The sequence below is a fragment of the Rhagoletis zephyria genome, unplaced genomic scaffold, assembly GCF_001687245.7.
Source record: "Rhagoletis zephyria isolate East Lansing unplaced genomic scaffold, Rhagoletis_zephyria_1.1 Rzeph_scaffold_00899, whole genome shotgun sequence".
Taxonomy (NCBI): Eukaryota; Metazoa; Arthropoda; class Insecta; order Diptera; family Tephritidae; genus Rhagoletis; species Rhagoletis zephyria.
Window position 1 is genome coordinate 113,271 of NW_016157983.1, and position 10,090 is coordinate 123,360.

The 10,090-nt window shown below is 36.8% G+C and overlaps 1 protein-coding gene across 1 annotated transcript; it reads right to left on the reverse strand.

The window, feature by feature from the left end:
* Window positions 1-407: 407 nt before the first annotated feature.
* Window positions 408-1,166, reverse strand: LOC108361974 (uncharacterized). Its single transcript, XM_017614788.1, has 4 exons — window positions 1,054-1,166; window positions 700-997; window positions 498-637; window positions 408-430 (listed from the first exon to the last, which is right to left on the reverse strand). Exons 1-4 carry the CDS (start codon window positions 1,055-1,057, stop codon window positions 408-410), a joined length of 465 nt encoding a protein of 154 aa, XP_017470277.1. The 5' UTR covers window positions 1,058-1,166.
* Window positions 1,167-10,090: the final 8,924 nt, after the last annotated feature.

Genomic DNA, 10,090 nt, shown 5'->3' on the forward strand with positions numbered 1-10,090 from the left:
TGAATTTTCACCGTGTTAATTATATTGAATAAAATTTCCTGAGTCATTCTGCAGTCGTAATTATAAAAAACTGGTTGCTTCCACTTCGCAATCAAACCTGCAAACACAAATGAAAAATGTTGAAATAAGCCTGTAGGTATAACCAAAATGCATTAACTTACCTCGTAACATAGCTACTTGTACGTAATCCATAGGAGCGAGCGTCGTATCAGATGATCGGTCATAGCAGTAGGACTTGCGTAGCTTCATCTCATCGAAGCTTAATACGCAAATTTTTTGTTTCTCGTCCATTAGTGTAGTTCCAGATAACAACTTAATCACCGGTTCAATTATCCCAGGATTAATTTGCACTTTTTGTGCCCACTTTTGCAGAGTTCGTATAGCAGGAAGCGGAAACCCATTCTTTTTTAGCAATCTGTAGGCTTTCGCACTAGCCGAATAGAGTGTGATCGAACTTGATATGTCTTGCTCAGACCAGTTCCGCCTTTTTAACCCGCCCTTTAATTTTTTTATTTGGCCGTCAATATTTCGGTGTTCGAATTCGGCTTTATTAACGCGCATCTGGAGGTGAGCCAGTTCTTTGTCACGCTTTAATTGTTGCTCACGTAAAGTAAAATTTTCTCGCCTTAATGTATCACTGTAGACAAAAAAGAAAAATATTATTCTTCTATATTAGTAGAAATTGTTTAAACTTATTACATGAGGGTCTCCAATTGCTTTATTTTTTCAATTAAAATTTGCTCTGAGGCACACGTAAACGTTGCAGACTCCACGGTATCGGGCGCATCTTCCACTTTCTCACTTTCTACCGCATCTACCGTATCGGTAACCTCAATTTCTTCTGCAGCAACGGTCCGGTCCAATAGTAGCTCCGCAACTACTTTTTTGTTTGATCGTTGTATAAACCGATCATTTCGTGCTACAGTTGAAAGAGGTTTGGCTTCCACGGTAGTCGTGGGTATGGCGCAGGGTTTTAGTACCCAATATTTTGCAAATCCTGCGCATATTAACGTAGTGTAATAATTATTATTAAATATCGAACACATTCCTTACCCATTTCGAATTGTACTTGATTCTCCAAGTCTTCAGGAAGAAAATGTTCGCTACAAATTCGCCCGTTTTTTGTATTCACTTCCCTGCGGCAGAAATGCACCCACTGCTTTCGGATTTTCTCATCCTTCGGGAACGTAAAAAATCCTATTTTTTTGTTGCATGCGAATTTGCACAATTAACGACCGCGCACTTCATTTTAATAAAAAAAATCACTATTACCGCTCGAAATTTAAAATAACTTTCGCTCGCCACTTTTCTAAACAAAATGTAAACAAATGCCGAATGGGTCGAACTACGTCACGACCATCAGCTGTTCTTTGTTTACAATATGGTTGCCAATCGGAAAACGTAATCTTTTTAATTGATTCATGAGTTACATGCATATTTACTATGGCTGCGTTTCTTTATACATTCCGGATAATCCAATTTCACAGCCGGAATAAACAGAATGCGTTTGAAATATACGTCAACATATCATCAGGAACGTTCTAAAGAATAAATAAACAAAAAAGTTTATTCCAAACGTTCAGAATGAATAAAGAAATGCAGCCTATGTATGTATGTATGTAAGTATGTTTATTAAGTTTATTAATAAGTTATAGTACACTGATAAATTCATGCATTTCAACATTTCACTTAATATTAATTCCAAAATTACTTGTACAAGTGCGCGGTAAAATATTTGTCATCTAGAGGCGAGCGCCAGCTCGTGGGTGTCACCATAATATTGTTATAACTTTAGAACTACTTGTTATCTAAACCTGAAACTTTCCCAAAAATGTCCGTATATATTTGTCTTTAATGCTGCAATAAAACAAATCAAAGATTGTAAACTTCATAACAGAACTTTTGCATTTGTAAGTTTTATAAAAATGTTAAAATATCCGCCATTTTGTTTTAAATAAGTATTCTTTACAATATTATCTAGTTTATTGTGTACAAATTGCAAATCAATCGATACACAAACGTCTGAGATATAGAGAGTTTAAACGAAAATTTCGCAAAAATTTTCCGCAGTGAAAAATCTGGTTTGCTGGATTTTTCGACATAAAGGCATGAGTAAAAATTAAATTAAAATTAACTGTAAATGTATTTTTGAATAAGCTATCGATTACAATTGGTTTGAAATTGCTTCACTTCACTTAATTTTATGTTTTTTACGCTGCTTGTTGTTTTCGCTATTGTTGTCGCCCAATTTTGCGAGAAAAGAATGGACCTGCGCATTGAGCAACCTCTTATATATAAACCTTGCACATTCCTGCACTAACTTGGTAAGAAAGATCCTTTTCAGACACGTCAAGTCTTGCTCGTTTACGAACTTCGTTTACGCCTACGGGCGATGGAAGTGAGAAGAGTTTACACTTTTCCTCTCTTCTCACCTCCTTCGCCCACAAACCGAGCAGACTTGAAAGTAAGACTTGACGTGTCTGGAAGGGGTCGAATCAAAGTGCATATTGTTGTTGTAGTTGTGGTTGTGGTCATTTTTTCAGGTACATGAGACAATGAAATCACGGTAATGAAGTCGTTTGGCAATCGACTCGACCGCCAGCCAATCAATGAAACGAACAGAACAACGCAGTTACTTCTTCGTCCAAATACAGAGATCGCCAATTGAAATCTCCAGGCAAATGTACATGTATGTAGTTGCAAAACAACCCACTGGGAAAATAGGTGAGCACTTTATGAGGTAAGCCATGTTTTCTTTGTCGATGTTCAGACACGAAAACTTTTGTTGCGGAAACTCGAAGCTTGTAGGGGAGAGAGCGACGAGGAAAGGGGACGGGTACCGAGTCGCCCGTACTCGGGAAACACGCTTTGTGCTCTCGTTCGTCTGAGTAATTCAAGTTGGCGATTTACAGCTGACAACAACAATTGCGTACAAAAGAGTTTCTGTGTGTGAATGCAAAGGGCAACACCAAAAGAGAAATCGCCGATAATAAGAAACTCGAGTTTCCGTTTTTGAACGCAGACTTTCAGTTTTTAGTACCAAAATTGTCATCATGGCCAATGTCATCTATGTACTAGTAAAACGCAAACTGAACACCTCCGACGACACATTACGTTGTCAGTTGCAAAGTAACGTGCAGCCGAAGTTATCTCCAAGCGCCGAACTACTCCGAGCGACTGCATTATGCGTAACTTAATTTGTAAAGCGGCTCAGAAGTATGTCTGATACCAAATGTACATTCTTAATTCCTACTTACATAAGGCGGCCACGTCTTTGTTAAAGTAATGGAGATTTGGAAGGGAAGTGGTAAGGGCCGCCAGGTGAAGGGCAATACCTTGCCAGCAAATTACACTTCACCCGGCTGTCCTTGCCACGTCACTGACGAATCTCCCATAAAGTTTAAACAGAATCAAATCGCCCAGAGAAATTCGTCGGAAGAAAGTTCGCTGCCAAAATTAAAACACACCGCAGTTTATGAGATTGCACACAATCAAAGTGACGACGAATTTCGGCAAGAATAGATTTATTTTTAATTTTGCTGCTGCCGCCGGTCACAAAATCAGCTCTCAGTGAAAATAGAGCTTTGTTTCCCCATTTTTCTATTAGAAATTATCAGCAAGAATCAGAATGGCAAAATTTTGTGATTTATCTTTTCGCTTTTGTATTTTTATGTTTTTTATTTGCCATTTAATTGATGCGAATTTCGTTACTGTTCTGTTTTACTGGGCGAAATGTTGCGGCGCATATCACCCAACGGCATCGCTCCGGCCGACGAAATTCGCACAGCGATCTGGTTCTGTTTATACTTTTACTTTAACAAAGACGTGGCCGCCTTATGTAAGTAGGAATTTAGAATGTACAGACATACTTCTGAGCCGCTTTACAAAGTAAGTTACGTGAAATGCAGAGCAGTCGCTCGGAGTAGTTCGGTGCTTGGAAATAACTTCGGCTGCACGTTATTTTGCAACTGACAACGTAATGTGTCGTCGGAGGTGTCCATGTTGCGCTTTACTAGTAGATGACATTGGCCATGATGACCATTTTGGGACTAAAAAGTGAAAGAAAACATGGCTTACCTCGTAGGGTGCTTACCTATTTTCCCAGTGGTAATGAAAAATCTTCTACCTTCTTATTTTCCGCCGATTTTTTTTTTATATTTTGAAGTTTTAAAAGCAAATAATTCATATTTACATAATTTTAATAATAACAGTGTTCGGCGTCGGCTGGGAAATTGATCAAGTTTTTCTGAAAGTCTGGAATGTATACAGAAAATAATTTCTCAGTTTTCCCAGGTTGGCGATTTTAAGCGTTTTTTTTACAGTTGATAGTGGTTGTCGCAAAGCAGCTTTTAAAACAATTAAAATTTATTTAAATGCAAATACTTAAACCATCAAAAGGCCTTTCTTAGGGGATTTGGGTACGAGCAATCTGAATCTGCAATTCAATTTTACCATTAATTTTTACCAAAACGTCCGCTGGGTGCGCTTTGGTCCAAAGAAAATATGAAGGAACATTGTTCAGAAACATCTATGAGCAACATTGTTTGAAATTTTCCTGTAAGTGCCTTTCATGTTTTTTGTATCATAGCGCACGCAGCGGCCGTTTTTTGACCAAATTAAATTGCAAATTTAGATTCCTCGGACCCCAACACCCTTAGAAAGGCCTTTTGGTGGTGTAAATATTTGCAATTAAATGTCTTTCAATTGTTTTAAATGCTGCTCTACCACCACAATTTTCAAATTGAAAAAAAACGCTTAAAATAGCCAACCTGGGAAAACTGAAAAATTACTTTTCTATGTAAATACAACCCAGACTTTCTGAAAGACTTGGTTTCATCAATTCCCCAGAAAAACAACNCGTCTTTCAATTGTTTTAAATGCTGCTCTACCACCACAATTTTCAAATTGAAAAAAAAACGCTTAAAATATCCAACCTGGGAAAACTGAAAAATTACTTTTCTATGTAAATACAACCCAGACTTTCTGAAAGACTTGGTTTCATCAATTCCCCAGAAAAACAACTGAAAATATCGTACAGTGTAATAATAGATAGGCGCTTACACATACGTTACTGTTTGGCCGAGCTTCTCCTCCGATTTGTGGCGTGCGCCCTGATGTCGTCACATAAAGGGAAGGGACCTACAGTTTTACGCCGAATCCAGACGGCGATTGTATTTTTATGAGAAGCTGTTTTTCATGGCAGAGATACCCTCTAGTGGTGGCAAACTATCGATAGTTTAGATGGGACATCACTATCGCAACTATCGCTGGCGACCACTTTCGGCCATATTTGAAGTTCGATACTATCGAGGAATTTCCATATCTATGTATGATTTTTATGTACCATATCTATGTTGAAACGCGTTTGTGTGAAATTTTTTATAATACTCCTGCGGATAGTGAAACAAAGTATGGACAAATATCAAACTCACAATGTAAAAGATAACGTGTTTGTTATATATATGTTTATATTGTATGTGCTTCATTATATGTTATAACCAGGGAACGGATTTTATGGAAATTGCCTTTTTTCTGCTAAAGAGATAGAGTATATTCGATTAAGAATGTCCACGATTTAGCTTTCCCTGATTCCATATATACACATTTGATGTTGCCTTTTTTAAGATATTTGCTTTTTTTTGCCTTTTTTAAGATTTTTGCCTTTTTTTGCCTTTTCTACCTTTAAAAAAGTGATTATAGCATTTACATTTTTTTTTTAAGATTAAAAAATATACACATGCCCATGCGGCTTATAGAAGCGCAGGGACCTCTTGCCAAATTGGTGTTGGAAAAATTCAAAGCCGTTTTCTCAGCTAACGTAGGCTTGGAGACAATAAGGGGTGTGGATAAAATTGTAAAGGGCGAGGAAAACGCCCTTATTCCTGATAATATGAACGTTTCAAACGTTCCATATTTAAATTGGGCTCCACTTGTATCAACTTACGTCGAGCGCACATTTAGTACATTCAAGGCTTTTCTTCGCGAAAATCGAATGAAAATGCTGCCAGAAAACTTCAAAATGCATCTTGTGGTTCAATGTTACTACAACTATACAGATTAAAGTTTTATGAGTTAGAAACTCGAAAGGATAAAATAGTCAAAGATTCAAAGTACAAATTTTTCATATAATGAAACTAGTTCATAGTTTTTCTCTTTTTACTTGTAATATAAACATTTCTAAAAAAATATATTTTTTGATTGTTCTTCGTATTTTCTGTCTTTTTTTAGTGCCTTATTTTGCTTTTTTTGCAATACCTTTTTTTTGCCTTTTCCTGCCTTTTTCGCTATTTTGTTTTGCCTTTTTTTGCCTTTTTTGCAACACCTAGTGCCTTTTCCTGCCTTTTTCGCTATTTTATTTTGCCTTTTCCAGCCTATTTCGTTACTTTATTTTGCCTTTTTTATAGGTTTTTAGGTCCTAAAAATCCGTTCCCTGGTTATAACTTTTACAGAAAACAATGCAAGTGTGGAATGCTTGTGTTCTTCCGAAAGCGAAGAAGAACGTGGCGGCAAAAGAGCAAAGCCCAAAATATCTTCGGTATGGTAATTCTATATTTTTATATAGAACATTATTAACATACTTTTGTGTTGTATAGGTTTGGAGATATTTTACACGATCTACTGACAAAAAACTTGCAAAGTGCGTAAAATGTCAACGCGAATATAAAACAAGCGGCAATAAGTCAAACTTGAGGGATCATTTAAAAAGAATGCATCCAAACTTTGATGGAAATAAAGAAGAAACTGCTACTTCTTCAACTTCATCATCCACTTGTCGGTCCAGCATGAGGTCAGTGGAGTCATTTTTCCAAAGAGCAGTTGAATAAGAAAGCTCCTCTAGACTAGGGTTGCCAGATTTTGAAACGGAGAAAGGAGTACATTTATATCTTCGATAGAAAAAAGCAGTACATGACATAAGAAAGGAGTAAAATTTTTTTTTCTTTAACTTTTTGTGCAATTTATTGTTACAAATTACCATTAATTAGGTACAAACAAACAAAGATATCTTAGAAATCTTTTTCAAAGCAACAATAAATGTGAAAAATAATAAACTATATGGGTTGGCTAAGGGGGAGTGGACGTGGCACCTTTTCCGACCTTTTACAGGAGGGCTTGAACCGCCATTGACAAAAATGTTACTCCCGACCACCTAGGGCCCCTACGGTTCCCTAGGGACCCCTTAGAAAAATGACCAAAAGTCACAATTTTCACTTGCGTTTTTTCGTTTGAAAAAGGTTGAATATTCATTTGCACGGGACATTTTATATACCCTTGATAACAAAAGCGGTGCCTGCCCCTCTTCCCCGGGTTATAATCCCTAAGCGCGGCCGCAGGCCGCCTACGCAGAAAGGAGTTAAGTGCAAAAATACTTGGGATAACGAAGCCGGAATTATATCCACAAGAAATGTTATNGAGTTAAGTGCAAAAAATACTTGGGATAACGAAGCCGGAATTATATCCACAAGAAATGTTATACACTTTTGACGAAGAGAGGGGTTCCTCCTCTCTTCTTCGGCAACACAGAAAGGAGGATTCTACGTAGTAAGGGTTATAATCCCTAACCGAATTCTACGCAAAAATACTGTGGACGCAAGTGAAAATTGTGATTTTTGGCGATTTTTCTAAGGGGTCCCTGGGACCCATAGGGCGCCTAGGTGGGGGTTGGAGTTGCCACGCCCACTGCCCCTTCGCTCACCGCCTCTTCAATGACCGCCCTTATAGGAAAGAATTCCAGACTCTTCCTGAATGTATGGCCATTTTTTTTAATTTAAGCCTTATAAATAATTTAATATTTTTCTGATTTTTATATCCGAGCGCCCTGCACCTACCTTGCTACGGCCATGCTTACACTTTTTCACTATCACACTTAACTTTGCTTACTAAGTAGTGTTTGCCACAATATGAATGGCAAAGTACAGGGCGTAAAATAATAACTGTCGCACAGGTTTTTTGAAAAATAAAAGGGTTCTTTATAGATTTTGTTAAACAAAGTATTTTTTTGTTAACTTTGTAAATATTTTACTTTAATTTTATTAATTGGTTTTAAAATTTTAATCCTTATTTGCATTTGCCAGCTTTGGGAGATAAGTACATGCGGCACACACCTCTTTTTCAGGTGTATTTTTTCTTAGATTTTGTATAAAGAAAAAAAATGTAAAGGGTTACAGAAGATATGTAATAAATTAACCGACGAAGACTTGCGTGCCGCTTGCGCTTTTCTCCCAAACCCCCTGGTAAACCCAAATGAAGGTTAAATTTAAAACCTATACAATAACGACTTTTTTTACTTGCGCTTTTCTCTCAAAGTGTTTATCGCCGGTAAACTCAAATGAACGTTAAAATTTAAAAACAAATTAATAAAATTTAAGTAAAATCTGTGCATAATTAACAATGAACTACTTTTTTCGCAAAATCTATAAAGGTCAATTTTATTTAAAAATAAAAACTATGCAACAGTTATTATTTTACACCCTGTATATGATAAAATATTAATAGCTGAATTTCCAGATATTTTTTTTTTGGGAGTACATTGCAATAAAAAGGAGTACGTTTACTCCCAAAAGCAGTACGTCTGGCAACCCTACTCTAGACGAAGAGCTGATATAGATCAGGCTCAAGCAAAAATAATTGCCGAAGGATTTTGGCCGTTTAATTTAGTTGAAGATCAAACTTTTCGCAATTTTATAAAAGTTTTGCATCCAAGATATACATTACCATCTAAAAATACTTTGAAAAATGTTCTCATAAATGACACGTTTGAGAAAATGAAGACAATCCTAAATAAAATTCTCAGTAAAGTCGACAATTCGACTTATTAAGGGTTATATTCCCTAAGCGCGGCCGAATGGTGCCTACGAAAAAAGAAGTTCTGCGCAAAAATACTTCCGCCCCCTTTTCCGCAACATAGAAAGGAGAATTCTACTTAGTAAGGGTTATAATCCCTAAGCGCGGCCGAAGGCCGCCTACGCAAAAAGAAGTTCTGCTCAAAAATACTTCCGCCCCCCTTTTCCGTCAACACAGAAAGCAGAATTCTACTTAGTAAGGGCTATAATCCCTAAGTGTGGCCGAAGGCCGCCTACGCACAAAAAAGTTCGTTTTCATGTATGCACTATTTCTGTTTTTGTCATATGCATTATTTCGGTTTTGAACCGAAACTGTGCATGTATGCATGACTTCGTTTTTCTTATATGCATTACTTCGGTTTTCAGTCGAAACTGTGCATGTATACATTATTTCGGTTTTTTTGTATATGTATTATTTCGGTTTTCAACCGAAATTGAGCATATATGCATTATTTCGTTTTTTTTTATATGCATTATTTCCTATGCACAGTTTCCATATGTACAATTTCAGGATGCCATGTGAGCAGCGTTACTAAGTCAAGATATGTACATAAAGAATGGACACGAAAAATTGTGGTCAGCCGAAAATCATTATAACAACTTATTACACAACCTACGAAAAGAGTTTTCTGCTTTATCAAGCCTACTGTATTAAACAAAAAACGTATTTCAATTATCTTCATTATAAACAAAATGGCACAATTTACATTTGAGCCCTCTCATTAGGATATGGACATCCGTTATTGTGACGGTATCTGCTTCTCTCTGCCAACTAATTTTGAAATTCTGATAATTTTTGATGTCTTCTTTCCTTTTTATCTATTTTCTTTCAATAATTTTCAACGGTTCGCAATTCTGAACAGTTTGGTAGGTTGTGGTCCTTTTGAGAAATATATCCCGTGACTGACATACCAGTTCATGCCAAAGGGGCTGTAATGGCACAATGCTAAATCGGGACAGAACTGATCTGAGCCTTTATGTTGCTTTATGAACGACAGCAAACGATATTGCAAATACTCCTTCATACAAATTTCTTAATTTATGGAGCCCGTGGTCATGATTTTTTGCTCTCGTGCCACACTGGCAGATGGCTTGCACAACAAGTATTTATTAGGGCAAAAAAATAACAAAAAACAAAAAACTTGTCCAGTATTTTTAGCTTGAAGGCATCTTAGACTCCATTTGTCTTCGTTGCATTATAAAACTCAGCGCCCCGAATCAGCTTAAAGGCTGCTTCGAGGTATGTTTCC